General features: G+C 45.4%; 1 protein-coding gene across 1 annotated transcript in view; it reads left to right on the forward strand.

Annotated features, from left to right (window-relative positions):
• GAP43 (growth associated protein 43) overlaps positions 1–11,515 on the forward strand; it is a 28,465-nt gene extending 16,950 nt beyond the window's left edge. The window contains exon 3 of the mRNA XM_054387278.1: positions 11,427–11,515. Within this exon, the coding sequence (XP_054243253.1) occupies positions 11,427–11,515 (89 nt within the window). The remainder of the gene's footprint in view (positions 1–11,426) is intronic.
• Positions 11,516–12,391: the final 876 nt, after the last annotated feature.

Consider the following 12,391-nt stretch of genomic DNA (forward strand, 5'->3'; position numbering starts at 1 on the left):
GCTTATGAATGGCACATGTCTTTTGGGCTGGGGGAAGGGAGGTAGGAGCATGGTTTGTAGTAAGGGCTGCAGCAATTTGTTTTCCTGCCACCGACAGCTGAAGGGGGAGGAATACGAGCAGAGAAACAGTACATTAATTCTGGAGGCACTGAAGGAATTTCTAGACCTTTTTGCTGCAATTATGGAAGATTTTATCCTCTGGCCTCTTTTTCCTGGCCAGCTTTGCTGGAGCAGGAGAGAAGACCAACCTCACAGCTTGTCTGTGTGATGAGGAGGGATCTGTAGATGGAGAACCCAAAGTCTCTAGCATTCTGCATATTTCCTTCCTCTCTTTAATCCTATTTACTTCAGGCTCAGCAGTGCGTAAATGCCAGCAGTCTGCCACAGTTTTGGGTTCATTTTTATCCCCCTACTGATCCTACCACAATTGCCAGGCTCATCAGTGGAGCTGTAAGATGGGCAGACCTTGGAGGATCTGATCTGTCCATCAAAATTCTGTCACTTGCTGTGCTATTCTCTGTGCATCTGCCAGGCCTCTCCAAACCCAAACCTCCATCTCCAAAGTGCTGTAAAGCTTCATTCCCTGAATTAATTACTTTGCTAGAAATGTCCTAGCTGTAGAGGAATCACTATCGATTGCTTCAGTAAGACTGTATTTTGCCCACTTGTCCATGACTTACTCAGGGTATATTTGTTTCTGCTTAACCTTCCTCTGATTTCTCCCCTATGACCTCACAGAGCAGCCACCCTAAAGAGACTAAAGAACAAAGGGATATGTCTTATCAAGACCTTTTTCTCCTGTCCCCTCACACGCCCTCTGTCTTTAAACCATCCTCCAGAGCCTGATCCAGCAAGAGGGAAAAGATGGGTGACACAAAAGAACGCATGAGATGGGGACATCCTCTTTTCCCATATATATGCCAAGAGCAGCTGCCAACTGTTACATTCCACAGCTGGAAGCAAGTAAAATCTTCTATATTCAAGCTGTTAGACTCACAAGGTATTGAAGGAATTTTAAAAAGTAGCCTTTCTGGTCTGCAGAACCTAGGTGAAATCAATAGGGTCAGGGTGGGAGAAAAGAAAAGAACAATTTGTATGTTATTTATTCTTACATTTTCCTAAGGTGGAGTAATGAACGCCTTTCTTCTACCTGCCTTCCTGTGGTGGTTGGAGTGTATTGCTGAGATTGCTGCATCTCCAGTTTTATCCTTAAATTAGGGCTGTGTGGAATGCCCAAGGCATTACACCTAGGAAAGTGCTGCTGTATACAGAGTGGCTAGTTAAGATGCTGGAATGAAGAGCCAAGGGAACTCAATGTCCTGGGTACATCACAAGATTTTTGTAACCACAGTCCAATTCTCAATACTTTGCTCACTCTAAAATGCAGATAAAAGCCTTTGCTTTCTTCAGTGGGATTCCTCAAGGATAAAATACCTCTGTGATTCTGAGTTAGATCAACTCTTATTGTGACAAAGACCAGATACTTACATTGTTGACCACCTGTAGCAATTTGGAAAGATCACAATGGAGACAACTTTTGATGTTCACAAAGATCTGAGTTCGTCATAAATGTATGATCCAGATATTATGTCCAGTTTTATCTTCTATATCCAGTACAGTCTGGATACTCTCTAAAAAAACCAGTACATTACCTTGCTGGACAGTCAGTCAGTGGATAATGAAGACCTGTGGTCTGAGTATCTGCAGAGGCATCATTGACTCTGCCTCTCTCTTTTGGGAGAGATGGAGAGGCTAGTAGCATGGAACCTCTTCTGAAGGGAGCCTTTCTTCTACAGCAGTGCAGCTGAGCAACTGATTTGGAATCAGATCAGCTCTGACCCCATCTGATTAGCTGGGGATACCCTGTACAAGTCACTTCCCATTTCTTCACTTGAGGCTCCCTGACTGTAAAGGTCGTGGAACCCTGGTAGGATTCCTCGAGGTCAGCACCTTTGACACTGTTTAGCAGGAAGCCACTCATTACCAGTGCAAAGCATCTGCCTCCAAGGCACCCTCATCCCAAAAGTGCTCTTTGACATCCACTCAGCCACTGTACTACATAACTTGCCATTTGCCCACCACTTTCTGGTGCAACAAAGCATCCCCACAGAAGCACCCTTACAGATCACACTGCTGCCAAAGAGGAGCACCTTGTCCTGCCTGGAGTTGCATTTGCTTGGAGCAGTGATGGTGGCCAAGAAAGAGGCATTGTTTAAGGAGTTCTTACTGTCTGAAAACCTAACCACTCTGGTAGGCTTTTCTCAGTCCTAGCTGGATTGCAATTTCCTAGTTATAGGTACTGTACACAGAGAGTTAGGGCGAAAAGTGCTGAGAGTAGGCAGGAATAAACAAGCAGCCAGCAGTAGGCATGTAATTGTCTCAACCTTTCAGCTTGGTGGTGTGGGAAGGAAATGGCAGTGGCAGAAAGAAGGGAAGCTTCTCTTTCCCATCCTGCAGGAAGCAAACATATTTGCAAATGTAGCTGTAACAGGGTTAACACTTCACATTTACAAGGAACATCCTCCCTTTTCCCTCTCCACCCTCTTCTGCCACCACTCCCATTTCTCTGGAGACCTCACTGCTCCCTCCCATCAGCCAAAGTTGGAGAGTTTCCATGGCAACACAGCAGCTGGTGTCTAGACACTGTGAAAGATGCTTTGCAATGGAGCTGTGAGCCTGGTACCCTCGGAACCCCCTCCCCAGCACCTTGCACCCTGAGCATATCTCCCACCACTTACTCCCTTTCCATCTACTGCACATAGGGATGCTGATGCAGGGTGGGATTGCTGTGAAGATGCTGGGGGAAGAAAGGAGCAGGGCAGGAGGAGAGAGAGAAGAAATCCCTAAGCCACTGGCTCTTAACCTGACAAAGTGCAAAAGCAGCTGAGGCAACAGAACTGGAGCTGGCTGTCCTCTGAGGAATTAGCAGAATTATAAGAAGAGGCAGTGGTCCAAGCTTGGACCAAAGTCATCAGCCATGGGACTGGCAGAAGTTGTTGTTTTTCCCTCTGCTAGAGCAGCTGAAGTTGGCATAGATGGCACTGAAACAGAGATAAGACAGCCCAGAAACAGGAGGCCCAAACTACCATATATTGTGGCCGTGTTTGGCTGGTTGTTTTAACCTGAACAGGCTTCGTTGCCTGCTGCTTTCCAGAAGCTGTTGGGCACCTTCTCTTAACCTGCTGCCTGCTGCCTGCAGCAAGGACATCCATCCCCACAACCTTGTTGCAGGGTTTACCAAGAGTGCGCAGATCTCCCAGGCGCCCTGTGCCTACCAGGACCACCAGGGCTCACAAGAATCAGGTAGTACCCTGCGTCCATCTGTAGCAAGTGAGGAATTCACCAGGGGTTTGGGAGAAATCATGCAAGTCAGTTCCCTGGACCAGACATAGCCATTCACTTGAAATACCCAGTTCCTTTGTCATTTGGTGTTTTGCTGGGCCAGCATAAATATGCTGGGTATTGGAATCAGTGAGTGGGGGAACTGTAGGATTTTAGCACTGCAGATGACGCATCATAGGGCTGACTGCAATGGGCTAGCTTGAATTGGAAAGGGAACAATATAAGCAACAGCTCTGAACCTGAAGTGAGTCTTGTTTCAGCAGTCTCAGGCCTACCATCTTCTGCCTGGAATCAGCTTCTGGCTGGCTAGAGGGACAGATGGACTGGGACAGATGAATCAAGCTGTGAAGCCTGGATCCAAATCTGGATCCAAATGTCATTAAAACCAGGATAGGCTCAGGTTAGGGATTTTAAATTGGGCCTTAGCCTCCAAAAATGTCTCTAAACAGAGTCATCTCTGGGGCAGGTGAGGTCTGCTTATAACAGATTAATATTTGGGAGCAAATAGAAGACTAAATGAGGCACAGATTTTCTGTTCCATGTCTGATCAAACTGTAGTTGGCAGAAAACAGAGGGAGAAAGGCATAAGCATGACGAATGCTAGGGAAAGAGCAGCGTCTGAATAGCCTGGGCAATACTTTAGCAGGAAGGCATGGGAGAGTTCTGTTTGCACAATTAATATCAGCAATAATTATGCAAACAGTGGGAAAGCAGCAAAAGCAAAATCCCTGCATCTGTAGTAGAATCCCCAAGTGTTTGTGCAATTTCTCTTCTCTTGGCATCAGCTGTGGTTAATTTAAAGATCTGCAGTGAAACAGACACAAAAAGGAAAACAAAACCAAGCCACCAGCCACAAAAGAAATGATCAGCAGAGAGGTTGCTGCTACTGTGGTCATAAACTGATGTATGCTTTGATTTAATTAATCTTGGCAAGTCAGACGGGAGCTGGGCAGGTCCCAAGAGGCGCTGTTTTACCCGGAAATCCACTCAACCTAATTTCACTAATGTGGGCAGTGGAGGGACTTGGAGAGGAGCCTGCAATGCTCAGCCATTAGCGCACAGTGTAGGCACAGGCAGCTGGAAGTCCCACCATCCAGCAAAACTGCTGCTTCCACGCCTGCTTCAGCTTTACAGCAATGAAAGCCGCATATGTTCAAGGCGTTTGCTCCTCAGCAGGGCTCGCAGACATGATTCTCACCCTTTCCAGGAAATAAATGGAGTGCTGAGGGGCAGGAGCTCTCTAAGACCCTATTTCAGCAAGAATCTGTAGATCATTTCCATATTGTTTCTCTTCCATGGGCGGGGCAGTTCCCTAGCAGCTACCAGTTGGAGCTGTAGGCATTACGCAGGTCTCTGACCTGGGACCTTCACCTGGAAGGCAATCACACTTTAGCCTCTCCCATCACACAGATCTACCACTTAAGCAATTCTGCAGTCACAAATTAAGGCTTGTCTGAGGCTTCCCAAAAGGTTTCTCATCTTGGCTGCCCCAACCAGGGTGCTAGATTGAAGTAAGGTTGGTGGCATCTCAACTCACAGATGGCTGTCTCTTTGGCAAGATTATCCTGTACTATAGGATAATTTATACTATTATATATCACACACTATATAGGGTGATTTGGACTGCAGCATAGATTTCAAAAGACTGAAACAAAAGGCAAAGCTGCAAAACAAATAAGATCCCAAAGCTGGGGCCGGGAGGGAGAGGATGGGGGCGGGGGTTGTCAGTCCACAGGACAGGAATCACCAGAAATAGTGCAAATGATGATTGATGTGCATTGAAATGACTGTGAGGGTGATGACTGAAAGCATAAACTTGGTAGGTTTTGTTCTTGGTCTTGATTTGCTTGGGCTGGTTTAGCTTTTAGACCTAGCCATTCATGTTTTATCCTTTGGGACAGATTTTATTTTTGGGCCCTCCTCAAGCTTCTTTTGCTTCATAACACAGCTCAAACTCTCCTCCTTTTCTGTTTCTTTCACGCATGCACATTTTAGTGTCATTTTGTGAGTTTGGGCCCTTCTTTTTGCTGGAATGCTCTAGAACAAATGTGGATGTCTCCACCTTGGCTTCCTAAGGGTGTAGGTGTTCCCAGGCTGCAATTCCTCTTGTGCCAAACTAGACATCCAAATATATCATGTTAATAGAGTCGTAGAAATGTTGTTTATTTCTACTACTCAGAAATGCAGCAGAGGGTGAAAAGATCAGCTGTAGGTGTCTGTGTAGATGTCTGGGGTTAGGTGGGATGTCTATCCACTCCCACTTCAACTTTCACATGTTGTGATCTTTTCATGTTCATCTCAGTGCCGCCCCAGTCCAGGTCAATCTTAAGAAATAACTTGCTGCCAACTACTTGTTCTCTGCCTTGCAGATGGACACAGGAAACTCTGAATTTTGCAGGAGGAAATCTCATAGGAGGCAGTTTTAGACAGGTGGAAATTTAGCTATCCATAATGAAATGCTTTTGTTCCTCAAGCAGGGGATGGAACATTTTGCCTGAACACCCTGTATTCTCACCTGCTTTTTTGTCACATTTTATGGCTATTCTAACAAAGTGCAAAGTGGAAGTGATTGTGCCCCTGGGCACTGGTGAGGCCACACCTCGAATACTGTGTTCAGTTTGGGGCCCCTCACTACAAGAAGGACTTTCAGATCCTGGAATGGGTCCAGAGAAGGGTAACAAAACTTGTGAAGGGTCTAGAGGAGAGGTCTTGTAAGGAGTGGCTGAGGGACCTGGTATTGTTTAGACTGGAGAAGAGAAGGCTCAGGGGAGACCTCATTGCTCTCTCAAATTATTTGAAAGGAGGTTGTAGTGAGGTGGGAGTTGGTCTCTTCTCCCTACTATCAGGTGATAGGATGAGAGGAAATGATCTTAAATTGTACCAGGTAGGTTTAGGTTGGATATTAGGAAAAAATTCTTTCCTGAAAGAGTGTTCAGGCTGCCCAGGGAGGTGGTGGAGTCACTGTCCCTGGAGATGTTTAAAAAGTGTGTGGATATGGAACTTTGGGACATGTATTAATGGACATAGTGGTGTTAGGTTGACTGTTAGACTTGATGATCTTAGAGGTCTTTTCCAAATGAAACAATTCCATGATTCTGTGACAGTGAATGTGAAATGCTGAGGCTGTGCAGTCCTGTCTGTGTAACTGCATCTGAACACAAACTAAAAGGTGTAGTAGCCCACGGTTCAAGGAAGTGGGAAATCAAAACTATTTTGGGTAAAAAGCAATGTAAGAAATACCCTCTCTGATGTATGGAATCTCCAGGATAGATATCTTCTGATCTCCCCAGGGATACCTTGCCCTCCTTTACTGAAACACTGGAAACTAGACCAGAGAAAACCCCAGAGAACATACTGCAGAAATAGCCTGCATCAAACGAACTAGTGAATGGTGAGTCAGACAAACTGTGTCTCCAGCCCTCATGAATCAGAAACTGCTATTAACTGGCCTGACATCAGCAGTCTTGTGCTGCATTGCTCCAATTGCACAGAGAGAATCCTCTTTTCACCGCAGTGAAAAGCGGTTCCAAAGCTTGAACTTTATTTTTTGGGCTGAATTTTTGACCCTTGATGATATTACCTCTTGCTAAAGTTTATTACTGTATAAGAACACCAGGCTGCTTCTTTTCCCTCATCCCAAAGATCAATGAAATGCTACTACAGCTGCTATGTAATCAGACATATCTCAGCAGGGCATAGCAATGTGGGGGCTATTTCCCCATATTGCTTTTTAATACCATGCAAGAAAAGAGAGGGAGAGTGACTGCTGGAATTTTCTCTCACAGGAATCCTATTCAAAAAGGTAGACCTCTTGCTCATACTTGGGACATCCACAGTCATGACAGTTTGCCCTAATGTGCCATGTGTCATGGTCATAGAATTGCTTTGACTGGAAAAGATGTCTGAGATTGAGTCAAACTGTCAACACTAATATGTCCCACGGTTCCATGTCCACACTTTATTGAATAACCTGCACAGACAGTGACTCCACTGCCTCCCTGGACAGCCTGTTCCAATGCCTGACCACTTTTTCAGGAAATAATTTTCTCCTGAGATCTAACCTAAGCCTCTCCTGGCACAATTTCAGGCCATTTCCTCTTCTCCTATCATCTGATACTAGGGAGAAGAGACCACATCCCATCCAGGAGATCTACCCTCTCTTTTCTTGAATGGTGTTGAAGCAATATGGGGAAGTGTCCCACACACTGCTATACCCTCCTAAGATACGTCCAATTTCCTAGCAGCTTTAGTAGCATTTCATCAATCTTTGGGACCACTGCAACTTCCATCAGGTAGTTGTAGAGAGCAATGAGGTCTACCCTCAGCCTCCTCTTCTCCAGGCTAAACAACACCAGTTTCATCATCCGCTCTTCATAAGACTTGTTCTCTGGACCCTTCACCAGCTTTGTGGCCCTTCTCTGGATATGCTCCAGCACCTCAATGTCCTTCCCGTAATGAGGGCCCAAAACTGAACACAGTACTCATGGTGCAGCCTCACTCATGCTGACTACAGGAGGGCAATCACTTCTCTACCCTTGCTGGCCACACCGATTCCTGATCCAAGCTAGGATGCTGTTGGCCTTCTTGGCTACCTGAGCACACTGTGGCTCATGTTCAGATGGTTCCAAACTGCAGGCCCAGGTCCTTTTCTGCTGGTCAGCTTTCCAGCCACTATGTCATCAGCATTTGGTTTGGATGACTCCTTGACTTGATGTGTGGTGAAGTGATTTAAATACTTTCTGCTCAGTATCAGTTCAGGCTATTGGCATCCAGGGGAGAAATCTGGGCTGCTTCAGCTGAGAACTATCTGCCTACCACTAGCTGCTCTCCAGAGAAGGTCAACTGGAGCAGCAAGGCTCCTTTGCCAGACAGGGATCTCTGGGCACCATGGGCGCTCCCTGGAAATTAGATTTGCCACTGTGGTGAGCCAACAGGAAAAAAAATTGCAGAAAAATCACTTTTCAGTCTGCCTGCTTATCCTGAGAGCAAGAATGGCACAGGAACCATTGTGAGCTACCCCACATCACTGAGGTTGCCAGCTCCCCCACTTTGAGTGCAACCACATTTCCTGCCCATTTTGCTAGGACAACTGTCAAGAGTCTACCACTGCAGGAGCTGAACCCCACTTTCAGCTGCTGATATAATAGGGGCATCTGTGCAACTTAGCAGTTTATATGCCTTGGCCAAGATGCTCAGTACCACAGCAGGTGTGCAGGACCTCCCAGTGTCTATCCTTGTGCTTCTTGCGTTACTGGCCCTTCTGTTGTCCTGTCCTGAGGAGGCTGTGAGAACTGGTGGCTAAAATCTGCATCATTTCAGTAGGAAGATACAGAAATTTTGAAACAACGAAATACAGTGTTCCTGAAAAAACATTGCCTATCCTTGGTTGCTCTTTCATTCATCTTGAATTTCCATCCAGAAAAAAACAAACAAACAAACAAACAAACAAACAAATCCCACAAAAATTCTGCCTTATTAAGGTCTATCAGAGCCTAATAGCAAAGCCTTAGTAAGGTCTGTCAAAGGAAAGCATGCTTTGCTGCTGGCTAATGATAGTCTTTTGGCTCAGATATAGGGGTAGATGGTTGTGCACTGGGATTATACACTTGGCTCCAAAGTTCAACGTGTCTCCTGCTGTGCATGCCTTGGAGAAGAGCAGGATTAAAAGGATTGCCCTCCCTTCCCACTGAAGTTCAATCAAGCATTCAGGAAAATCAACAAATCTAGGGTAAATTGGCCTGCTTTTCCTTAAAATCATACATGGATCCTATCTTAATCAGTAGCCCATTTTATCTTTGGTTCATGGTTGTAGCTGTACCATATGTAGAAGAAGTCCTTGAACAGCATCCTGTTTAGCTGTTCAGTATCAAGGGAAAGAAAGGCCACATATGTTTATTCTGACAAGGGGTTTGCAGGTGCAGGGACTCAGGCCGTGGGGATATTCCCACAGACATTTTCCATTTGGAAAATCAACAGTCAGAACACAAGAAGTATTTGAAGATCCAAAAGCAGAGCCTGTAACAAAGATGATCCAGGATATGAAGTTGCACACATCTTAAAGGTGATCCATATAGAAATGCTGCTTAAGAACGTGTTTAAAAGCTGAAGAGCTGAAAGAAAGAGGGAGGTAGGAATGCAGTACCTACTGCCAGTCTTAAAAGCAAATACAAGTCTGCCATCTGATGGCATCAAATGGACCAGGCCAAAATGTGTGAATGGTGACAGTAGGGAAAGTTTCACATCCCAGTTAGCATTCTCACTAATGCTAAACATGAGCATGAGGATGATAATCCTTGCAGATCAAACTCTGGCATTTGAACATTGGTATTGATAACGTGACAGCATGGCCCATGGTGTGGTTTTTGAATACAACAACCCTTCCCCAAACAGCTTGAGACACAACCACTCAGTTTTGGAGAGTAAGAGCTGATCCATATAGACATGAGCTCTGTGATGCTAGCTGACTTCGGGGCCAGAGAGCAGTCCCTGGACCATTTTATTTGCTGGTATAATGTAACTTGATGGTCCATCAGAGAAGCCAGGAGCTGTTCAGGGACCCTACAATCCTCTGTGAATGATCAGTGGGGATACAATGATGCTAGGGAGGTATGACAAGTGCCAGCATTGAGGTGTGTGGCATAGAATCATAGAATTGTTCTGGTTGGAAAAGACATCTGAGTTCATTGAGTCCAACTGCCAACCCAACACCACCATGGCCACTAACCATGTTCTGAAGTGCCATGTTGACACCTCCAGGGATGGTGACTACATTATCTCTCTAGGCAACCTGTTCCAATGCTTGAGCACTCTTTCAGTAAATACATTTTTCTCTGTCCCACACCATCCAACCCTTCAGCACTTTTCCTTGTTCTTTATCCCAAGTCTGGAGCAATGCTGCTTGTTTGAATTATCCATGGTCTGTGTGTCTCTGTACCTGTGAACAGGAGTCACTGAGGAATGGGGAGAGATGGCAATGGAGCAGACCATCCACTACAGTGCAATAAGACTCTTGTGCATTACTCTACTCAGAGCCCTGCAGCCCTTGGTGAACCATCACCTTCTTCTATAAAAAGCAATCCACACAGTGCACAGACCTCAGCAGGGTTGCTGGAAGAAACTCAAGAATGTTAGTGCACTAGGTTGTACATCTGAAATGCCAAAGTTGGTGAGCAGGGACTTGGAGACAATTGAACCTGTCCTGCTGCAATGAAGGGGGTATGGTATCTTGGACTGGATGAACCCAGCAGTAAGATCACTCTAGCTTGAGGGGCACTACTTTTGTTTTCCTTGTCCCTCCTGGCTGCCTCTGCCTTCCCCTTGGTTCTGATCCCCTGACTAGTTCATTGTCGTGGGCTCCTAGCATTTATTTTAACTTCTCCTATGAATGAAGGTGTCTGATTGACAGGCAGACCCAGTCTCCAGTTGCACTCATTGCTTCCCCTTGGGGCAGCTTTGCTTTTGAAAGGAGAACCCTGAAAACTGGAGAGATGTGACAACTGCCTGGATGAAGGCTTCCATTCTTGAAGGCTAGAGATATTTCTCTACATCTCTGCTCAATTTAAGACAAGTCTGAGTTACAAGTTTTTAATTTTTTCTCCCTCTGGGTGTTGCAGCCTTCAAATGTGTGTAGAGTTTTCTCTTTGCAATTTCTTCAAGTCTTGGCTGGGAGGATCCATGGTAGTAATTAGAGGGACAAAAATTCAGCAGTCGTTGGCCTAGTCAGTGCACAGGGTTCAGTAAAAAGGTGTCTAATCTAGCTGGCAAGCCCAGAGCCTAATCAGTGCACCTGATGAAATAAATAGTGGTTGCCTGTTACACCAGCAGCGAGCTAGGCAGCTCCTTCCAGTTGCACATGCTTTCTGATGGGGCTAGAGGTGTTTTGTGAAAGCTACACACTTGCCTGCTGGGGCTGAACCCTGGCACATTCTTTGCATGCTGCAGAAATGCCAGGGACTTTGGTACCTGGGTCACTTCGGGGAGAGAGAAGCCTGAAGCTATGCAGTCCATCGTGCAATGGCTGGGTGCACATCCAGGATGCTTTAGGTGATGGCTGACTAACTCTGGACCATCTCTTTCTCCACTAGATGCTGTAGAAGAAACCAAACCTACTGAAAGTGCCCAGCAGGAAGAGGTGAAAGAAGAAGAGAGCAAGGCGGACCAAGAAAATGCCTGAACATTAAGAAATTACTCCCCATTGCCCCTCCCTCCCTCCCCCTATCCTTTATCCTTCCTTCCCACCCCAATCTTGATCTCTCCCTTTCCTGCTCACACCTGTGAGCCTGTCCATCCCTCCCCCATTCCCACTTAAACCCTTTTTCTCTCTGTGTGGCAAACATTTAAAGAAAAGAAAAGAAGAAAAAAAAAAAAAAGCAGGAAAAAATCCCAGTCAAACAGTGTGGCTTAAACATTTCTTTGTTTCTTGGTGTTGTTATGGCGAGTTTTTTGGTAATGATGATCCAATCATTTTGGGAAAATTCTTGCACTGTATCAGAGTTCTTTGACCTGGCGCGTGCGTGTGTCTGTCTGCCCACCGCGAGCGCTCTCTCTCTCTCTCTCTTCCCTCTCTTCTCCAAGTGTGTGTGTGTGCAATGTTACGTTCATCTGAGGAGTCCAAACTTACCAAGTGAGTTAAAGCAAAAAAAAAGAAAAAAAAAAAAGGAGAAAAAAAAAGACCAAAAATTCCTTTTCTTCCTTTTTCAATGTGATGGAATGAACGATAAGAAAAAAAAAAAAAAGAGATAAAAGAAAAAATAAAAAAGACCAAATCCAAAAAACAAACGAATACTAAACCCCAGTTTGTTTCCAAAACTAAAACAACAACCAGGAAAAAAAAAAGTGCCAATTAGCGTAATTCTTGGCTCCTTTTTCAAACTGAATAATTATAATAAATGAGAATAATGATCATTAATACCACCGTGTCGCATTTCTATGCTGCCCTACTTACTGCTGGCCTCTGGTCTTTGGTGGGCCACTTTTTGCGTGGCCCTGCTGTGCTCCTTGGCCACCAGTGGGTGACCGACCACTTTCCCTGGGACTGCTATGGGGATTT

This window comes from Indicator indicator, chromosome 1, assembly GCF_027791375.1.
Source record: "Indicator indicator isolate 239-I01 chromosome 1, UM_Iind_1.1, whole genome shotgun sequence".
In the NCBI taxonomy this organism is placed as follows: Eukaryota; Metazoa; Chordata; class Aves; order Piciformes; family Indicatoridae; genus Indicator; species Indicator indicator.